The sequence below is a fragment of the Oryx dammah genome, unplaced genomic scaffold (assembly GCF_014754425.2).
Source record: "Oryx dammah isolate SB20612 unplaced genomic scaffold, SCBI_Odam_1.1 HiC_scaffold_3, whole genome shotgun sequence".
Taxonomy (NCBI): Eukaryota; Metazoa; Chordata; class Mammalia; order Artiodactyla; family Bovidae; genus Oryx; species Oryx dammah.
Window position 1 is genome coordinate 58,127,316 of NW_024070187.1, and position 22,780 is coordinate 58,150,095.

General features: G+C 39.1%; 1 protein-coding gene across 1 annotated transcript in view; it reads right to left on the bottom strand.

Annotated features, from left to right (window-relative positions):
• Positions 1-8,744: 8,744 nt before the first annotated feature.
• Positions 8,745-22,780, bottom strand: part of SMIM14 (small integral membrane protein 14) — a 68,401-nt gene continuing 54,365 nt past the window's right edge. Inside the window, exons 4-5 of the mRNA XM_040238048.1 lie at positions 14,130-14,272; positions 8,745-12,027 (exon numbers count right to left, since the gene is read on the bottom strand). Coding sequence (XP_040093982.1) covers positions 11,995-12,027; positions 14,130-14,272 — 176 coding nt within the window. The 3' untranslated portion in view covers positions 8,745-11,994. The remainder of the gene's footprint in view (positions 12,028-14,129; positions 14,273-22,780) is intronic.

Here is a 22,780-nt window from a genome sequence, read left to right on the forward strand (position 1 = left end):
TGGAAAAGAATCTGAAAAAAAAAAAAATTATATATATATATAAAACTGAATCACTTTGCTGTACACCTGAAACTAACACAACATTGTAAATCAATTATCTAAATAAAAATGAATTATAGAAATATTTTTTTTAAAAGAATTACTTCAAGTAATATTGAAATCAAAGACCATTTGAAACATGTCGAGGAAAGTGGATAGTTTATAAAGGCACGTTAAAATACCATATAGATAGATGACAGATTTCTGATATGAGCACGACATGCACTTGAAACAAGCTGTTGAATTGTTTGTTATGAATCCTAGAAAAAGTGATAGCATATGTAGGCCCTGTACATTCTATATGCTTAAATTGATTCATTCAGCAAAGATTTAGTGCCTGTTGTGTTAGACATTATCCTAGAGACCAAAGATAGATCAAAATCCAATTCTTTCTTCCAAAACTCACAAGCTGTGGGGGAGACAAATGAACAAGTAATTTCAATGCATTTAATAGAAGTATCTTTTTTTTTTTTTTTTTTTTGGTTTTTTGGCCATGACACACTACACTGCATGTGGCATCTTAGTTCCCAGACAGGGGATTGAACCCACACCTTCTACACTGGGAGCACACAGTCTAAACCACTAGACCACCAAGTCAGTCCCAAAGGCTTTTTTTTTTTAACTTGGTGCATACATAGATTTGTTTACTGTTACAGTCGGCTTTCTAATAAAAAACCACTATTCTAGTCCCTTTATTTTGAATTCAACATTTTTCTACCTATTATTCACTTCACATTCTTTGTTAGTATTTTGATAACGATCATAATCTTTAAAAAGCTCAATAGAATCTTAGAAACAAAATCAAACTATATTAGCTAAAACGGGCCTTTAGATATAGGACAACGGTTCTCAAAATGTGCTGATTATTTCTGAGAACGTTTCAAGGGATCCAGAAGGTAAAAAACATGTTTATGATAATACTAATATGTCCCTTTCTTTTTTCACTCATTCTGTCAGAAGGATATGGTAGAATTTTTCAGAGGCTATATGACATGTGCTATTATAACAGCTCAGTGTGTCTTAGTCGCTCAGCCATGTCCAACTCTTTGCAACCCCATGAACTATATAGCCCACTAGGTTCTTCTGTCCATAGGATTCTCCAGGAAAGGACACTGGAGTGGGTAGCCATTTCATTCTCCAAGGGATCTTCCCAACCCAGGGATCGAACCCTGGTCTCCCTCAGATTCTTTACATCTGAGCCACCAGGGAAGTCCCTATAACACATCAGTGCAGATATTATAGGTTTACAAAAATGTAAAGCAATGCCAATCTTCTAATTTTTTATTTAGAAGTAATTTAATAAAGATACATTATGTTGACATGTAATGGACTTACAGCTTTCCTTGTAGCTCAGTCGGTAAGGAATCTGCCTGCAATGCAGGAGACCTGGGTTTGATTCCTGGATTGGGAAAATCCCCTGGAGAAGGAAATGGCAACCCACTCCAGTATTCTTGCCCGGAGAATCTCATGGAGGGAGGAGCCTGGCAGGCTTCAGTTCATGGGGTCACACAGAGTCAGTGAGCAACTAAACCACCACCAATGGGCTTATTATTGCTAAGTTTAAGGAGCTGATGTATTGCTTTGTGATTTATTAATTTTCATTTCTAATAGGGTCAATACAAATAGCTATAATACGCATGAAAAAGCTTTTTGGGGTCTTCAAGTTTTAAATGTATAAAGGAGTCCTGAGAACAAAAAGTTTGAGAACTGTATGTGGTAGGGCAATTATTTTCAGATTATGTATCATGGAGCTCTGAGTTTCCCTGGTGGTGTGTCAGAGTCTATGAGAAAGAAAATGAGTGGGAGGTTAAAGCTGACAGAGCACTGTGTCTCCGACTTCCTCCTCTGTATCAGAGCAGTTCTACTTTTATCTGTCAATCTGCTTCATATTATCAAAATTTCATGTAGGACTTCAATTTACAAACAGGTTCCTCCTAAAATTTAAAAAGCACTTGATTCAGTCATTTAATAAGAATTTCCTCCAAGTGTTTACTATGTGATAAAATTGTGCTAGTCATTAGGAATAGAATTGTGAGTAAAGAATGGTACATTCCCAGCCTTCCTATATTTTACTCTCTATGGGGAAACATCAATAACACAGATGCATGTAAAATAACTTTATTAAGGAAGATATATATAGTCTTGTGGGAATACACAATAGAAGCATCTAACATAGCAGGTCAAGGATGCTTTATTTTTGGCTGTGCTGGGTCTTTGCCACTGCTTAGGCTTTCCTCTAGCTGTGGCGAGCAGGGGCTATGCTCTAGTTGCAGTGAGCAGACTTATTGCAGTGGCTTTTCTTGTTGCCGAGAACAGGTTCTAGGGTCCAGTAGTTGTGGCACATGGGCTCAGTAGTTGCAGCTCCTGGGCTCTAGAGCACAGGCTCAATAGTTGTGGCACATGGGCTTAGCTGCTCCGAGGCATGTGGGATCTTCCCAGGACCAGGGACTGAACCCGTGTCTCCTGCATTAGCAGGCAGATTCTTTACCACTGAGCCACCTGGGAAGCCCCTTCCTCAAGTTTTGAAAATTAAGCTCCTAAAGGAAATATAGCATTAACTGGGGGGAAACAAAGAGGGTGGTTGGAGGAATAAAAAGGATGAATTCAGAGCTAATGACAGCCATCAAGAATTAGAAGCAGTATGTCCAGTGTAGCAACCCAAGAGATTTACAGCAATGAACAGATTCAAGAGATGATCAGGACTTCCCTGGTGGTCCAGTGGTTCAGAATCCGCCTACCAATATAGAGGACAGGTTTGATCCCTGATCCTGGAAGATCCTGTAGCCACAGGGCAACTAAGCCCAAGCACCACAACTACTGACCCCATGTGCTGCAACTATGGAAGCCAATGTGCCCCAGAGCCTCTGCTCGGCAACAAGAGCAAGTCCGCGTGCAGCAGCGAAGATCCAGTGCAGCAAAATGAAGAAAGAATAGTGCTTTTTAAAAAGAGCAAGATTATAGAGTGAAGCAAGCAGAAAGAAAAGCACAATACAGTATACTAACGCATACATAGGGAATTTAGAAAGATGGTAACCATAACCCTGTATGTGAGACAGCAAAAGAGACACAGATGTATAGAGCAGTCTTTTGGACTCTGTGGGAGAGGGAGAGGGTGGGATGATTTGGGAGAATGGCATTGAAACATGTATAATATCATATAAGAAACGAATCGCCAGTCCAGGTTCAATGCATGATACTGGATGCTTGGGGCTGGTGCACTGAGACGACCCAGAGGGATGGTACAGGGAGGGAGGAGGGAGGAGGGTTCAGGATGGGGAACACGTGTATACCTGTGGCGGATTCATGTGGACGTATGGCAAAACCAATACAATATTGTAAAGTAATTAACCTCCAATTAAAATAAATTTATATTTAAATTAAAAAAAGAGCAAGATGATAAGGAAATAAAAGCATGATGATTTTAGTAATATCCTCCCCCTCCTCTCATCTCACACCAAGGGTGACACTATCTTGGCTTTGACAGTAAAGGTTAGTTATGCCTTGCACAGATATATTTAAGGGAATAAATTTCTTAATCAACTAAGGGAATAAATTTCTGGCTCAACTTTCACAGGTACTCTTTCTCAAAATTGACTTGTCCAAGAATAGTGCATTTTACAAAAGAAAGACTTACCTTTTATACAGACAAACCCTTACTATGATCCATTCGCCAGGGGTAAAATTCTGGACGCCAAACAAAGGGATAAAGTGAATTCTGGTTTGGGGGAAGTCCCTTATGCTCATTAATCAAGACAGTTCAAATCTGTCTTTCCTCATTTTATATTTATTTTTGTTACGGGTGAAGGTCAGAGGTAGAAACAGGACATTTTGGACATGTTCTGAATTTAAAAAAAAAAAAAGATGCCATTTAACTTAATGAGTTGGAATATTTTTAAAGCAATTTAAATATTTTGTAGGACTATAAAAATGGCAAACAGTAGTGGATAAAATTGACATGGATAGAACTTAAAAGATTTATTCATTAAAGTAGTTAAACTTAGTTATATCAAATCTTGGAGAAGGCAATGGCACCCCACTCCAGTACTCTTGCCTGGAAAATCCCATGGATGGAGGAGCCTGATAGGCTGCAGTCCATGGGGTCGCTAAGAGTCGGACACGACTGAGAGAGTTCCCTTTCACTTTTCCCTTTCATGCACTGGAGAAGGAAACGGCAACCCACTCCAATGTTCTTGCCTGGAGAATCCCAGGGACGGGGGAGCCTGGTGCGGTGCCGTCTATGGGGTCGCACAGAGTTGGACACGACTCAAGTGACTTAGCATATCAAATCTTACTTTTTCCACTTGGAGGTTTCATCTTCAGTTCAGTTCAGTTCAGTCGCTCAGTCGTGTCCGATTCTTTGCGACCCCATGAATCGCAGCACGCCAGGCCTCCCTGTCCATTACCAACTCCTGGAGTTCACTCAGACTCATACCCATCGAGTCAGTGATGATGTTTAATACTTTTATTAACAAAATTATACACACTTATATCTAAAAACACATTAAATGCCAACTTTAAATGGTCTAAGCATTGACTAAAGTCAGAACCATTCTCTAAAATTTCCAAGGTGATTCAGTTCAGTTCAGTTCAGCCACTCAGTCATGTCCAACTCTTTTTGACCCCATGGATTACAGCATGCCAGGCTTCCCTGTCCATCACCAACTCCCGGAATTTGCTTAAACTCATGCCCATCATGTCGGTGATCCATCCAACCATCTCATCCTCTGTCGTCCCCTTCTCCTGCCTTCAATCTTTCCCAGCATCAGGGTCTTTTCAAATGAGTCAGTTCTTCGCATCAAGTGGCCGAAGTATTGGAGTTTCAGCTTTAGCATCAGTCCTTCCAATGAATATTCAGCACTGATTTTCTTCAGGGTTGACTGGTGTGAGCTTTTTGCAGTCCAAGGGACTCTCAAGAGTCTTCTCCAACACCACAGTTCAAAAGCATCAATTCTTTGGCGCTCAGCTTTCTTTACGGTCCAACTCGCACATCTATACACGACTACTGGAAAAACCATAGCCTTGACTAGATGGACCTTTGTTGACAAAGTAATGTCTCTGCTTTTTAATATGCTGTCTAAGCTGGTCATAACTTTTCTTCCAAGGAGCAAGCATCTTTTAATTTCATGACTGCAGTTGCCATCTGCAGTGATTTTGGAGCCCAAGAAAATAAAGTCTCTATTTCCACTGTTTCCCCATCTATTTGCCATGAAGTGATGGGACTGGATGCCATGATCTTCATTTTTTAAATGTTGAGTTTTAAGCCAGCTTTTTTTCTCTCCTCTTTCAATTTCATCAAGAAGCTCTTTAATTCCTCTTCACTTTCTGCCATAAGGGTGGTGTCATCTGCATATCTGAGATTATTGATATTTTTCCTGGCCATCTTGATTCCAGCTTATGCTTCATTCAGCCCAGCATTTCTCATGATGAACTCTGCATATAAGTTAAATAAGCAAGGTGACAATATACAGTCTTGATGTACTCCTTTCCCAATTTGGAACCAGTCCTTTGTTCCATGTCCAGTTCTAACTGTTGCTTCTTGACCTCTATACAGATTTAACAGGAGGCAGGTAATGTGGTCTGGTATTCCCATCTCTTTAAGAATTTTCCAGTTTGTTGTGATCCACACAAAGGCTTTGGTGTAGTCAGGGAAGCAGATGTTTTTCTGCAACTCTGTTGCTTTCTCTATGATCCAGCAGACATTGACAGGATGTTGATCTCTGGTCCCTCTGCCTTTTCTAAATCCAGCTTAAACATCTGGAAGTTCTCGGTTCACATACTGTTGAAGCCTCACTTGGGAGAATTTTGAGCATTACTTTGCTAGTGTGTGAGATGAGTACACTAGTGAGGTAGTTTGAACATTCTTTGGCATTGCCTTTCTATAGGATTGGAATGAAAACTGACCTTTTCCAGTCCTGTGGCCACTGCTGAGTTTTCCAAATTTGCTGGCAGATTGAGTGCAACACTTTCACAGCATCATCTCAGCATTTCAAATAACTCAACTGAAATTCCATCACCTCCGCTAGCTTTGTTCGCAGTGATGCTTCCTAAGTCCCACTTGACTTCACATTCCAAGGTGTTTAATCACACTGATTCTGGCATGAAGAACAGCAGCTGGGCTTGCAGTTATCTGAATGCTTTGAGGCTATCAAGTTTTGTCTGCAAGTCTTACAGTCTCTTGTAGTTTCTGCATTATAATCTTGCTGTTACTTGTGGCTTTACTGAACAACTGGATTAAAATAAATGAAGGTAGTTGTAGAGATTCTGTTTGGTTTGCTCACACATGGAGCCACATTTGGGTGAAAGATACAAATCAAGGCTTAGATCCCCTTCTACCTCCTTGTGTATTTCAGCAAAATACAGAAAAAAAGAATTAAAATGACATCAGTAGTACAGTTTCTGAAGTGGGAGGGACACATATGAACCTATGTTAAGAAAGAGCATCAAGATTGCTTTGCATTGACTTCTAAAAGGAAAAAAAAAATTTAAGATAGTATGCCACTTTTCAAAATTATCTTAGGAACATACAAGTAATAAAGTTTAAAATTATAGGTCTAGGATTTGCTCATGGAGTGGATGGCTGCAGGTGTGTAGAAAATGAGATAACTAGAGGATGTTAGAGGACTGAGTATTGAAAGGGTTGTCTTCTTGGATACTGATACCAGAATCACCATAGAAGAATGCTGAAAAGACAGGCAGAAAGTCCAGTGCTAAAATCTTCAAGGAGTGCGGAGTAATCCAGAAGTCTATAAATAACTGTGAAAGCCAGGGTAGAATACTCTAACAGCATGAGCTTCAAGAGTTGGAGAGTTTTAGGGAGGAGAGAATGATAGCCTGGCTGTCCAAAAGAGAAACTGGGAAGAGGTTCACTCTGTCTCCATTCCTTGGTCATATGATCTGGAAAACAGCTCTCACTCCAGAGGCAAGAGTTAGTACCCTTAAGGACCATGTTTTGGGGAAGGGAATGTTCAGAGAAAGGGTTGAAAATATGGGGCTTTTGCCGATGATGACCCTTAAGTTTAGGAGGAAAGGTATGAGATTGAATCAGCTGAGCGGCAATGAATGATGATGGCCTTGGAGTCTTGGACTTGTGGAAGCCAATATAGACAGGGGTATAGAACATGACAGGATTAATCAAGGTAGTCTCTAAGGCGAATTACCACAGCCAGGCTATGAGTGCAGGGAGACAGTAGGGAGCCTTGGCAAAAACATGTAGGTGTATCAGTGAGTCTTGCTGTTGACACGATGATATTGGTGCTGAGGCCAATATAGGAGTGACATCACTGTGGAGGAGTCTCTTTGGGTATCACCTGCCAACTCTGCACATACTCTTATCTTCAATCTTAAAACAACAGCAATAGAAACTTCTTCTTGCCCCAGACCCACATCGCACTCAAGTTACTACTCCATTTCTCTGCTCCCAATCACTGTAAACCCCCTCCAAAGAGTCACTTGTACTTGTCTCTTCTTCCTTACCCTAATTTCTTCCCTTAACTACTCCAAGCTGGGTTTGCATCATTACTCCAACAAAACACCTTTTCTCAAGTTCACTACGAATCCTTTGTCAAAATATTCAACTCTCCACCTCCATGTTTTTTCTCTAGAACTGAATGCCACTGAGCCCTCCTCCCTTTAGAGATTTGCTTTCTTTTCAGGCTTCCAAGACTACATTCATATGGTTTTCTTCTTCTTTCACATGATACCCCTTCTCAGTCTATTTTGTAGGTTCCTCTCTCAACCAGAGCTCTAAATATATATCCAGGTCCCAGTCCTGGGATTTCTTAAGTTGAAATATAGTTGACATAAAGCATTATGTTAGTTTCAGGTATACTATGTAATGATTTGACATTTATGTACATGAAATCATCACAAGTCTAGTAACCATCTGTTCTCAAAGTTTAATTAGACTATTATTGACCATAGTCCCTATGCTGTATATTACATCCCTGTGACTTATTTATAACTGGAGGTTTGTGCCTGTTAATTTCCTTCACCTATTTTGTCCTCCCCTGCTTCCCCATACCACCTTCCACCCTGCTCTCTCCCTTCTGGCGACCACCCATTTGTTCTGTGTATCTGTCTGTTTTCACTTTTTTCTTAATATTTCACATATCAGTGAAGTAATATGATATTGGTCTTTCTGACCCACTTCACTTAGCATAAAATATCCTCTAGATTCATTCATGTCACAAATGGCAAGATTCCTTTTTTTTAATGGCTGAATAATATTCTATTCCATGTATACCATATCGTTATCTGTGCATCTGTCAATGAACACTTACTTGCTTCTGTGATCTTTAGTATCTGGATGCATTCCAGGTCACAGAGCAAAAGCAAATGTTCACTTTTGTGTGTTTTCAGAACAGTTACATGTCTAGCTCCTTTTGGGTAACATATATCTGCTCATATAATTAACACTATTGGATAGCAAATGTCTGTCTACTGGACCTGTATTCTAGGAAGAAATAACAAAAGAAACGTAATTACAACCTAATTTCCTAGAGATTCTTAGAATCCTTCTGAATACTGGCCCCAGATTGCTATTACATAAATATTCTTCGTATAACTCAAAGTTCTTCTTGCTTAGGAATGTCTTAGTTAAGGGTAAAAAAATCTTACCAAAAAAAAACTGTTTAATAAAGGACTTTAACATTTTACTAGGCAAAAGATGCTCGCTTCTCTTCCCACAAAAACCAAACAGAAAGCAGTGAGTGTTACTAATGTTTCCTATTTATTCATTAATAAAAAGTGCATAGTACAAGCCCTTTTTCCCAGTCCAAGTACTCAGTAAAAGATTACAATAAACCCTGGATGGCACAGACATGATTTGTTTGGCATGATTTAAACATTTAAAAACAGCAGTTAACATTTGGTACATCACATGACCACTTTTGCTTTTAACAAAGTAATCATCAGACACAGTAACAAATACATAGGACTTTTCATTTAGAAATGTTATCAAGTTAGGACTAAACCTACTATTGCAACAACAAAAATTTCATCCATTAAATTATACTCTCTCAATTTCTCCTTCAAGTTGCTGTTTTGTGTCTTAAGCTGAGCTGGTCAAATTTTAGCACTTATTCATTGACAGACTTTGATTCAGGGTGTGAGACTTCTGAGGTTCCTTTGAAAATATAAGATATAGATAATTTATAAACACTTTAACATCGCATATCACAAAGACACTAAAAGTAACCACTGAATAGCTGTAGTTAATAGTTACTTTAGAAACTCTCTCCAAGTAGTTTAAAATTAAAATATGACTTATTGAACATGGGATAGTGTTTGGATAGATACATCATAAAATCTTTTACTATACACAGTTCTAATGTTTTTTCCATGTGGAAAGCAAAACAGAACAAAACATTATTTTGCATAAAATAACATTAAATAACTCTAAAACAAAATAAACTATTAATGGCATTTGTGGGCTGTTTAAGAGCCAAAAGTGATTAAAATGTGAAGCTTTTTTCCAGACTATTTAAAAATTATTGTAGCCATAATTTAGGTGAATGTTTACAAGCCAAATAATGACTAAGAGTGTGCTCAATAAAAAGGCCACATGTAGAAGCTTTAGGGATAAAACAGAATAGTATAAATTACTAATTAGGTTAAAAGGAATACTTTATGTGCTACCGCATACTGTCTTTGTTGGGAGGGCAGAGAAATTGTACAAGCAGAAAAACCAAGACTAAATACTTCACTAAGAACTTTTGTTATTAATTAAATAGACGGTCCATATAGGAAATGGTTAATATTCTAATGTAATGTCAAATAAGTATATGTGACAGAAATGAATAACTAGGAATAAGAACCCAGATTTCCAGGTCTCTAGCTAATATTAGATATTGTTTCCAGGTCACAGCCACTTCCTTCAACCAAAGTCAATTCTTTTTTGTTTGTTTTGCCACTCCATGTGGCTTACAGGGTCTTAGTTCCCTGATCAGGAATTGAACCTGGGCCCTCGGCAGTGAAAGTATGGAGTCCTAATCACTGGACCACCAGTGAATTTCCCAAAGTCAATTCTTAGTTCTTTGTGAACCACAGATTCAGTGACACATCACTATCTCTTCCAGAGACTAGCTTTCTAGCAGCTTAAACAGCAGACCGTTACGAGATATGTGCTAGCCTTCAAAGTTCAGGGGCAAGGGCAGAAAAAGAAATGATTACAGGGATTCAGCTCCATCTTAGGCCATTCCTGCCCTTTCTGCTTTAAAAGCTATGAAGCTGAGAAGGCTTTTAATAGGCCATATTAAGAGGAAAAACCTTAAATCTATGGTGTTCTTTTACCCAAGATTTGACTTACCTGTGTTATGACACCCCTTGATTAACACAAGTAATTAACAGTAGGTTATTTTATTTCAAGAAAAGTTGAGCACAAAGCCAAGATGCACAGGAGGAATGCAAGCATTCGATATCAGATTATATAATGAAATGAAGCCCTTACAGTGTTTATAGCCTAGAACAGAATCATAATAAAGGAGAAAAATAGCCTACAAGTGTCATGTAATTGTATCAGAGACTCTATTAAACAGTACAATAATATAGAGAAGTTTATTCAATTCATACAAGTATTTCTTAGATCTATACAGTGAAAAGCTAAACTGATCTGGGAGGGGGAGCATCCTTACATTGACAGCAAAATATCTTCTAGCCCCCATAAATCATCTGCAATCATTTGTTAGAAAAAAATTCTATAACCACACAGGTCATACAGACTTTTTATGCCATTTGTATTCATTTTCTTTCAAACTGAACAAAAACAAATGAAACCTTTTACATTTTTATATATTTCAAATTTTTCCTTATATTAGTGCCCTTCCCCACCCCAATCCATCCTATTACCAAACAAGAATGAAACAGAGGTTGAGAAAAAATATCCTTGATTGTTTCTCATTTTCCTCCTTTTCCCTTGGAGTAAACCAAGAATTCATTAAATATTTTTTAAAGTCAGAAAGATAACAAGACTCTAAATTTTTTCTTCCAAAAAAAAAAAAAAAGAGTAAGTGAAAGCATTCAAATGTCAGTAACCAAACAGGCCCCTAAGACAGCTTTAAGATCGTTTCATTTAACAGGGAAGTTTACAACACAAAAGCAGTTTCCTGAGAGGCACCCACTTTAAAAATAAGTTATAGCTTAAATTATTACTGTATAGATTATACCTGGCAAAGGTAGAAAGAATTAAATTTTTTCCTCCTTTCATGAACTGTGTAATAAGGCTAGTGTGCAGAGGCTTACAAATTTCATATAATGGACTGTAAATCATCCACCATTTAAGTCATGTTTATTTAAAGTTTTCTTAATATTAGACATTTTATGGGAATAGAAACTTAGTAAACAGTTATCCCATTTATTTTCTCCTTTTCTTAGCCACATAAATCATCTGTAGTGGATGATACAGATTTCAGCTGTAACTTGTAAAATATTCCAAAAGTTGTCACAGTCCTAAGAACTAGAGAAAACTGCCATCCACAAATAAACTACCAAGGTAAATATAAATACAGTGTGGTTCTAATTTTCTTTCATACAATCTCAGGTAATCCCAAATAACTTTATAAATACCTTATTAAAAAAAATTTTTTTAAACCCATTGAAAGTACTTAAAATATTTAAATGTAGAGATCTCAAATTTCCTTCTATCAGGCCAGAAATTACCACAAAAATTATGATCACAGTTACAAACAGAACGAATGGAATGTTTAAGTTTAGGATAACCAAAAAAGCCCCATGTAACTTTTTCATGTAATCATTTACTCAAATATAGGAAAGGTGATGACACAGGAAGCAAAAATAAGCTCGCAAGTGAAATTTCTAGAAGCTCATGAAAACAATACTATCCCATACTGCAGATGCAAAAGAAAAAACAGTTCTAATGGGGTTAAGAGTACTCTGGTCATCTTCGTTCATTTGGTCGTGCAAGGTGTTAAACTATTTTCACTTCCCATATCCACAAAGTTAGTCCACAGGAGGGGCTGGTGGATCTTGTCCCTGACATCAGAGAGAGAGAAATTATGAAATTGACTTCTTAAATTCCCCAGTACAACCAATCTAACACATACAGTAAGAACTGAGCAGCAATGGCCCTCAGCTTCCCATCCTAAATCATATACTTATTTGGACTTCTCCTATGTTTCTGCACAAGACAGCACTGTGATTCACCAACATTTGTCTCTTTCTTCTTTGTAGTATGGAAGAAAAGAAAATTTTGTTTAACAATGATACTGACTTAGCTGAAAGTGCTCTCCTTGACAGCTCCAGAGGTGATATTTAAACCAATTAAGGTAGTCTCATCCTTCTTGCTAATAAGGTGACTGAGTACAGTACAATTAAAATGAAGCTAAAGACTTGTATTTCTACAGAACAGTGAGGAAATAGGTGGCTCCAGCTGCTACTGGTAGCTGCCCTACAGGGGACAGAAAGGGAGCCTACCTTGGAATAAATAATGGTCTGAGGAAAGAAACTAGGTCTCTAATGAACTGTTAAAACTTTCTAAACACTGACCCTCCCTCTGGATTTTTTGATGTGTACACCAATAAAGCCAATTACTTAAACCAGGCTGAAATGATTTTTGTTACTTGTACTAGAAAGCATCTGAACTGTAAAGGAAAGAGCATAGCTTTTAGGAATCTTTAGGAAGACTCCACTTATTTACTACTCTGATATGCTATATGAAACCCCAGATGATATTCAATTTTTCTGCTCGGAATTGGTCAGTATGTCTTCATGCTTATTCCTAGAGCTGTGGGACTACCATTCCTAGAACTGCTGGTCTACAATGATGGTAATCTTGCATTTCTGTCACTTTTAAATGGCTTCTAATTTAGCGCCAAACATTGAGGATGTTGCTCTTTGATATGAAAGTAACAAAACTGTACACAGAAAGAAAAAAGGCTAGGGAGAGAAAGCACTTTATCAAGACAACATACAAGCTGTTTTATGGATATACTCCTCTCGAAGAAAACCTAAAAAAAAGGCATTTCATATAGTGCTAATGATGGCTTCTTTCTTAACTAAAGTCAGCATGCTACATATCTAAATGTTCCAGCCCCAAAGCGCTGACCAATTAACATTGCATATTTGCTTTCTCCTATATAAGCAACTGGTCTAGTTAAATTTCTTTTTAATATTAGCAACACAAGATTGGGGGAAAGAAGCAATTATTTTAGGCTGAAGAAGGCAACTAGTGGGATAATTTGGTGTCCAACAAGTGAAGCCACCGTGGAAACAGCTTTAAAGAGATAATATCCAAATCAAATGAGAAAGAAAAAAAGTATAAATATTGGCTCTGAAAACACTTAAAAAGAATCCTTTAATGGAGGCCTCTTTTAAAGACGTTGATCAAAAACTCTCCGTTGGGTCACTTTATCATATTTTTCATTTAGGTTCTAAAAATTGTTATAATCGTGACTATCAAGATTCATCAACACAAATGATTCCTACCACTACTTTTGCCAGCTCAGCTGATCTATTGTGATGCAGAACTGTCAGAATGAATTTGAGAGAAATAGGATGGGAAAGCAGGTTGAGCCAGACGGGCTCCGTGTCTCTGCTATATTTGACATCTAGGACAGGAGGGGAGAAAATGGAGAGAGAGAAAGTGAGTAAGAGAATGTGTGTGTGTGTGTGTGTGTGTGTACATGTGAATGTGTGTGTGTGTGTGTGTGTACACACACAAGTAGGGACATTTGAACTGTAGCTAGTAAGAGTATCTAGGAACCTTGGGACATGAGAGGCAAAGGGATCAACTGTGAGGTGGACAGACCTAGAAACTGGAGGACTGAGATTGGAGAACTATCACTGGACTCTTATGAACTGGACCACTTTTTATGTTTCTCGTGTGAGTAAACATTGAAATTTATCCTAAAATGATGTGGGGGCTACTGGTCTGTACTTCTCTATGTGTAACTCCATGAAAACTAAGCCATTTGGGATTGCAAGACTTACTGGAACTACACGGGAAGAATTTAATTTACTCTATGAGCTAAATCTTTCTTTTGGTAATTTAGATATTTCAGTCAAAACAACTCCACCCCTTTCCCAGGCTACACCCATCCCCCCACCCCAAAAGATCTCTAATCCACAATACTTACGTTATGAGGACTGGCTGGTTTTCCAGTTAGGTTGGATCCTCTTAGATTAGGAGGTCTCAACAGAAACAAGATCACTGCAATAACCATCCAGGCCATCAAGATCATGGTAATACTGATGCCATTATCACTAGAGGGTCCTGGCACTAAAGACAAACAGAAAATGTATTTGCAACAACAAAAAAACTGTTGAATAATTACCATGTTGTTAGTAAATGTAAAAACAAACTCTAGTGTTTAAATAACTTCAAAATTGTATTAATATAAAAACTATTAATACTTTTAAGAATTATTAAATATCACATCTTCAATTTCTGTTTCCTCCTGTGAGAAAATCTAAATGGTAAATGGTATAAAATAGTCATAAGCCAGAGCCTATTAAATAAAGATTTTTAATAGTATAGTAGTGTGGTAATAGAATCCTTTGAGAATTTGATAAAGAAAAGACTCTTTCCACTGTAAGAGTCCATGTATACACATTCAACAATTTTGTATATATTAATAATTGCAAAAGATTCATGGCAATTCATAGCTATACTGAGATCTGCAGAACCCAGGTTAAGACCACCTGATATACAGGAAAGCCATGCTAGGGGAGAGAGGATTATACATTTTAATCACAGAAGCAGCCTGGAAAAAAAATAATTTAAGGAAAAGGGGACATCTAAGTTGTACATATATGAATTAAAGATCCCTTTAATGACATTTTCAAACAAAGAGATTAATTTGGCCTTTTTTTGGAAAAAGAATATGGATTAAGATCTAGTTATTTCAAAGTCTATGCATTTATCCAGAAGAAAAAAAAATCAGGTGTCTGTGTAGGTATCAGCTCCTCAAGGCAGCCATATCTTATTTATTTCAGAATAACAAGTACCTGGCTCATGGAACGAGCTTAACAAATTTATAATAAATGAAATGTGTATTAGAGAACTCAAAGTGTCAGAAATGAAAATTCTAGATCAGATTTCTAGAGAAAATAGTATCTATAGGTGGTTATTGTCAATTTTAGATTTTAAATACCACTCAAATCTGTCCACTTTCAGCTCCACACCCACACTTGTTCAAGCTTCTTGTCTGGTCTACTGCAATGGCCTCTTAACCAACCTCCTCATACTTACTCTTGACTCCTCTAATTCTATCCTTTAAGCTGCTCCAAGACTGATTTTTTTTAAAAGCAAAATATTATCTATTACTTTTATTACTGAATCATAGGTAAAAGTTGAGCGGCTACTTTGAACCAGGCATTCTCTCTCTTAATCCCTTTTAACAATCTTTTTATTTTTATTTTGGCTGCACCTGGAGACCTGTGGGATCTTAGTTCCCAGCTTCCCAGAACAGGGATGGAACGCAGGACATCAGCAGTGAAAGTGCTGAGTCCTAACTACTGGACCTCCAGGGAATTCCTTAGCAATCTTATTTTATGGCAGGTATATAATATCTTTGATTTTATAGATGAGGAAACTGGGGAATGGGGGGTTAAATCCCAATGTCATACAGTCGGCATGTGGCAAAGCTGGGGTTTAAATACAGTGGTCTCATTCCAGGGTCTGTGCTCTTAACCTCTTCGCTATGTCATAATCTCTGACAGTATCACAAAGAAGACAGGCCCCTGAAAATTATTACTCCTGTGGGTAGTAAAATTGGCAAATACAGTTTTTAAAAGGATTTTTGATAAACTTACAACTAGCTGTTAGAGTATATAAAGGTAGTCAAAGAAAGAGAACTGTGTTGTCTATATATGATCACTTCATATAGTGTACCACTCAGAACTAAAATGCTACATTAGTTAGACCTGAAGTGTAAGCCCAATGCCAATTCAGTGTGGAAAATGGGTCCCTTGCTTTTTGATGCTCTTCACAAGTAAAGGACTGTGAAGTTTCAGATAGTTAAACCTCAGATCCCAAATTTACTAAGGCCTAGTTCTAGACAAAGCAAACGTGGTAAAATGCTCACTCTGTGTGAGACTCCCATGGTGCTAACACGACTCCTAGTTCCCCGGTGCTGTCTCCTAGCTTGGTTCCCACCGCAGCCTCTCCTTCCTGCACACTGCTGCCGAAAAAGCCTGCTTACATCACTGCTCTTCACACACGTCTGCTGACTAACCCAGAGACTCACTCACCACTGTCTACTGCTTCGACTCTGAACTCTTCAGCCTGGCCTTTCCTCATAAGACGTGGCCTTACTCATCAATGTTACCTCTTACCATTTCTCAGAAAAACCATCCTCTGCTCTAGTCAACCTCATTCCTTCTTCCTCCTTTATCCAGTGGATCCCTGACTTGCATGCCCAACAGAATAGCCTGTGACAACATCAACGCCACCATTTCTAAGGCCCTGCCTCATATCATCTAATTCACGAGCGCCTCCGGGGTGGGGTCAGGAACCAACAATATTTTTAAAGCTTTCCAAGTGAATCTGATGCAATAGTTCATTGCTAGTTTGGCTGCCATTCACCAACTTCACAAACTCAGTCATTCTGTGGACTCATTATTTTTCCCTGTCTGGCATGATCTCATTTAACTCATTCAACAACATCCTACAACCCACTCTCATCTGGTGAAAAAAAAGCTCCATTTTCTCTGCCTATTCTTTCCTTAGCTCTCTAGACTAGGGTAGCATTTCTAGTTTGAAACAATGGTTTCCTACGTCTCCTAATTAATTCATTAACTTTTTAAAAATGAGACTATCTCATAGCTGTTTGACTTTACCACCTCTTAAATAAATAATCTCTGTGCCTCGATTTTTTTTACCTGTGAAATGGAAATATTACTATCATCTCATAGAATAGTTGTGAAGACGGAAATGATCAGTACATGAAAAGTAGCACAGTACCTGGAACACAATAAGTATTCGATAAACATCAGCCACTACTGATCTGTGCTCTAGCTGATCAGCTTTAGGATCAAATTAAGCTTCCCTGGTGGCTCAGCGATAAAGAATCTGCTAGCAATGCAGGACATGAGGCAGGAACCATGGGTTCTATCCCTGGTTTGGGAAGATCTCCCAGATAAGGAAATGGCAACCCGCTACAGTATTCTGGCCTGGAAAATCCCATGGACAGAGGAGCCTGGCTGGCTACAGTCTATGGAGTCACATAAGAGGTGGACATGACTTAGCAACTGAGCACAGAAAAGACTACGTGCAGAAAGATCCTGGTGTGAATGACCGGACTGGATAAGATGGTGAAGTGAGAATGAAAAAGGGTCAGATATAAATGGCAACAAGACGAAAGAAGCACAACACTTGGCAAAAGCCTGAAACGGTGATGGGAGGAGGAGGAAGAAAAAGCTAAGTGTGCCTCGAAAGTTTCTGCAGGGCAGTAATATGCAGAATTCTCTACTTAAAAAGTCTACAGTTTTCCCGACTTTCTAGGTTTGATAAGAGCATTCTCTCATTCTCCAATAACTTAAGGCCCATATCAGCAATAGCTGAACCAGGACAGTCGAACCGATGATCACAGTATTTTTCTTGTTTACAGCAGTAGCACAAACTTAAGACTGGCTCTAGAAGGTACTTTACATAGACATACTCTGCAGGGTTATTAACAAAAAACTGAAAACAGACCTAAATGTTTGCCAAGAGCATTCAAATAAGAAATTATGGGATGTGGGGGTTGGGGTGAAGCTGTAACACAATGGTGAGGGACGTTTACATGAGACAAGCGACAAGCTATTTCTTGACAGAGGGGAAAAAACAGGTGAAAAACAGTGTGTACTAAGAAAGGGAGGTGGCAAATAATAAATATTTGCCTGTATATGCATAAACAAATTGTGGAAAGATACACAGAAGGCCAATAATACCCAAAGATAGGACCTGGATAGATGGGAGAATATGAGCAGGAAATCATCTTTTCACTATACACTAATGAACTGTTTGAGTTCTGAACCATGTATTTTGGATTAGAGATACCGCATATTTGAACTGACTTAGGTTTCTTCATGAAGTCTCAGAACATATAAGCTACTCAAACTCCCTGGCACTGCAGGCAGCCAACAAATATCAGGAGCAGCTGTTGTAAAGTCAACAGGGAGAAGTGCAAGAGCCTTTACATGATCTGGCCACAGTGGTTTTTATTGTGGTAACTTTTGGCAGTAAATATTCTAAACATTAATATAGTGCCAAATAATCTGAGTATTAAAGAAGTACAATCTCATGAGGGATATAAAACCTGTTCCCTTTACTGCCTAGGAATTATTTGCCTTAAGAGGATAAATACCTTTTACTCTGTGGTCTCCTGTACAATGTCACGTACCTCATTCCATAGTTCATCAGGCACTCTATCTATCAGATCTAGACCCTTAAATCTATTTCTCACTTCCACTGTATAATCATAAGGGATTTGATTTAGGTCATACCTGAATGGTCTAGCAGTATTCCCTACTTTCTTCAATTTAAGTCTGAATTTGGCAATAAGGAGTTCATGATCTGAACCACAGTCAGCTTCTGGTCTTGTTTTTGTTGACTGTATAGAGCTTCTCCATCTTTGGCTGCAAAGAATATAATCAATCTGATTTCGGTGTTGACCATCTGGTGATGTCCATGTGTAGAGTCTTCTCTTGTGTTGTTGGAAGAGGGTGTTTGCTATGACCAGTGCATTTTCTTGGCAAAACTCTATTAGTCTTTGCCCTGCTTCATTCCGCATTCCAAGGCCAAATTTGCCTGTTACTCCAGGTGTTTCTTGACCTCCTATTTTTGCATTCCAGTCCCCTATAATGAAAAGGACATCTTTTTTGGGTGTTAGTTCTAAAAGATTGTGTACGTCTTCCCAAACACTGTTCAACTTCAGTTTCTTCAGTGTTACTGGTTGGGGCATAGACTTGGATAACTGTGATATTGAATAGTTTGCCTTGGAGATGAACAGAGATCATTCTGTCGTTTTTGAGATTGCATCCAAGTACTGCATTTTGGACTCTTTTGTTGACCATGATGGCTACTCCATTTCTTCTGAGGGATTCCTGCCCGCAGGAGTACATGTAATGATCATCTGAGTTAAATTCACCCATTCCAGTCCATTTTAGTACACTGATTCTTAGAATGTCAATGTTCACTCTTGCCATCTCTTGTTTGACCACTTCCAATTTGCCTTGATTCATGGACCTGACATTCCAGGTTCCTATGCAATATTGCTCTTTACAGCATCAGATCTTGCTTCTATCACCAGTCACATCCACAACTGGGTATTGTTTTTGCTTTGGCTCCATCCCTTCATTCTTTCTGGGGTTATTTCTCCACTGATCTCCAGTAGCATATTGGGCACCTAATGACCTGGGGAGTTCCTCTTTTGGTATCCTATCATTTTGCCTTTTCATACTGTTCATGGGGTTCTCAAGGCAAGAATACTGAAGTGGCTTGCCATTCCCTTCTCCAGTGGACCACATTCTGTCAGGCCTCACCACCATGACCCGCCCATCTTGGGTTGCCCCGCAGGCATGGCTTGGTTTCATTGAGTTAGACAAGGCTGTGGTCCTAGTGTGATTAGATTGACTAGTTTTCTGTGAGTATGGTTTCAGTGTGTCTGCCCTCTGATGCCCTCTTGCAACACTTACCACCTTACTTGGGTTTCTCTTACCTTGACAGGGATCAAGACCATCCCCATGGAAAAGAAATGCAGAAAAGCCAAATGGCTGTCTGGGGAGGCCTTACAAATAGCTGTGAAAAGGAGAGAGGCAAAAAGCAAAGGAGAAAAGGAAAGATATAAGCATCTGAATGCAGAGTTCCAAAGAACAGCAAGAAGAGATAAGAAAGCCTTCTTCAGTGATCAATGCAAATAGATAGACAAAAACAACAGAATGGGAAAGACTAGAGATCTCTTCAAGAAAATTAGAGATACCAAGGGAACATTTCATGCAAAGATGGGCTCAATAAAGGACAGAAATGGTCTGGACCTAACAGAAGCAGAAGATATTAAAAAGAGGCGGCAAGAATACACAGAAGAACCATACAAAAAAGATCTTTACGACCCAGATAATCATGATGATGTGATCACTCATCTAGAGCCAGACATCTTGGAACATGAAGTCAAGTGGGCCTTAGAAAGCATCACTACGAACAAAGCTAGTGGAGGTGATGGAATTCCAGTTGAGCTGTTTCAAATCCTGAAAGATGATGCTGTGAAAGTGCTGCACTCAATATGCCAGCAAGTTTGGAAAACTCAGCAGTGGCCACTGGACTGGAAAAGGTCAGTTGTCATTCCAATGCCAAAGAAAGGCAATGCCAAAGAATGCTCAAACTATCGCACAATTGCACTCATCTCACATGCTAGTAAACTCATGCTCAAAATTCTCCAAGCCAGGCTTCAGCAATATGTGAACGGTTACTCCCTGATGTTCAAGCTGGTTTTAGAAAAGGCAGAGGAACCAGAGATCAAATTGCCAACATCCGCTGGATCATGGAAAAAGCAAGAGAGTTCCAGAAAAACATCTATTTCTGCTTTACTGACTATGCCAAAGCCTTTCACTGTGTGGATCACAATAAACTCTGGAAAATTCTGAAAGAGATGGGAATACTAGACCACCTGACCTGCCTCTTGAGAAGTCTGTATGCAGGTCAGGAAGCAACAGTTAGAACTGGACATGGAACAACACACTGGTTCCAAATAGGAAAAGGAGTACGTCAAGGCTGTATATTGTCACCCTGCTTATTTAACTTCTATGCAGAGGACATCGTGAGAAACGCTGGACTGGAAGAAACACAAGCTGGAATCAAGATTGCTGGGAGAAATATCAATAACCTCAGATATGCAGAGGACACCACCCTTATGGCAGAAAGTGAAGAGGAACTAAAAAGCCTCTTGATGAAAGTGAAAGGGGAGAGTAAAAAAGTTGGCTTAAAGCTCAACATTCAGAAAATGAAGATCATGGCATCTGGTCCCATCACTTCATGGGAAATAGATGGGGAAACAGTGGAAACAGTGTCAGACTTTATTTTTTTGGGCTCCAAAATCACTGCAGATGGTGACTGCAGCCATGAAATTAAAAGACGCTTACTCCTTGGAAGAAAAGTTATGACCAACCTAGACAGCATATTCAAAAGCAGAGACATTACTTTGCCGACTAAGGTCCATCTAGTCAAGGCTATGGTTTTTCCTGTGGTCATGTATGGATGTGAGAGTTGGACTGTGAAGAAGGCTGAGCCCCGAAGAATTGATGCTTTTGAACTGTGGTGTTGGAGAAGACTCTTGAGAGTCCCTTGGACTGCAAGGAGATCCAGCCAGTCCATTCTGAAGGAGATCAACCCTGGTATTTCTTTGGAGGGAATGATGCTAAAGCTGAAACTCCAGTACTTTGGCCACCTCATGGGAAGAGTTGACTCATTGGAAAAGACTTTGATGCTGGGAGGGATTGTGGGCAGGAGGAAAAGGAGACGACAGAGAATGAGATGGCTGGATGGCATCACGGACTCAATGGACGTGAGTCTGAGTGAACTCCAGGAGATGGTGATGGACAGGGAGGCCGGGCATGCTGCGATTCATGGGGTAACAAAGAGTCAGACATGACTGAGCGACTGAACTGAACTGAACTGAACTCTATGGTCTAGAAAAATGTCACATCATAAAAATGTAAAAGGATTTTGTACAGTAAAATACAGTGTTCCATTCTACTCAATGGTTAAGTCTTTGGTTACAAGAAAAAGTAAGTATTTCAAGGAAGAGGTCAAATGGGATATTCACAGTCATGCTATTAACTTAGTTGGACACAAGGAAGATGAAAAAGAGAGAGGGTCTAACAGCTGACAGATCCTGAGGGGTTATTTCTCCAAACTTATATAGATGGCCAACGATCTAGTCACTCACGCCTATGAAACGGAACCTCCATAAACCCCCTGAGTGATGGGGTTCACGGAGCTTCTGGGCCAGGGCACACACGGAGTCGGCTGGGAGGGCAGTGCACCCAAGAAGACAGGGAAGCTCTGCACCCCTCCCCTTGTCCCCTGCCCTACGCATCTCTCCCATGTGGTTGCTGCATCTTTATAATAAACTGGTAACAGTAATTTAATTATTTTCCTCCATTCTGTTAGCCATTCTCACAAGTTACTGAAACAGAAGAGGGGTTGTAGGGACCCCTGATTAATATATATACTTTATATAAGAGCATTAGCTCATTGCTGAAGATTTAACATACACAGAAAAATAATTACATATCACTCTGAGGAAACAACTGCTTAAACCATTTAAAGACATGGCTGTTAGAAAGGATTTCCACCAAATGCTAAAAGGACTGGGGAGAGCGGAGCGGGCGGTGGACAACTGGCCAAGATAACTGAATTAATACTCAAGCTCTAGAGTCTTGCTTTTATGTCTGGATTAAAGAAGTGAAATTTCACTCATAGAAATAAGAGTATATTTGGTTTACAGGTGGGGCTGGCTCAAGGGTCACAAACACCACAAACACAACAAATGTCTTTTTCCCCATGGGAAGTTCCATGAGATTAATTCCAACAAGAAGAACAGGTTTTAGTTTTTCTGCTGAGGCAAAAATCTGAGCTGGTTATCAGAGGAAACACTGTAGGTTAGTTAATGCTGCTGAAGAGGCAAAGCAAAGAAACCTGGAGTGGGGGGACCAATCACCACCCATCATACCCCAAACCTAATGGAATGTCTGTCCGTTACTTTCTTGCCCAGAGGCATATGGTTGTTGTCCTGCTGCACCAAAGGAC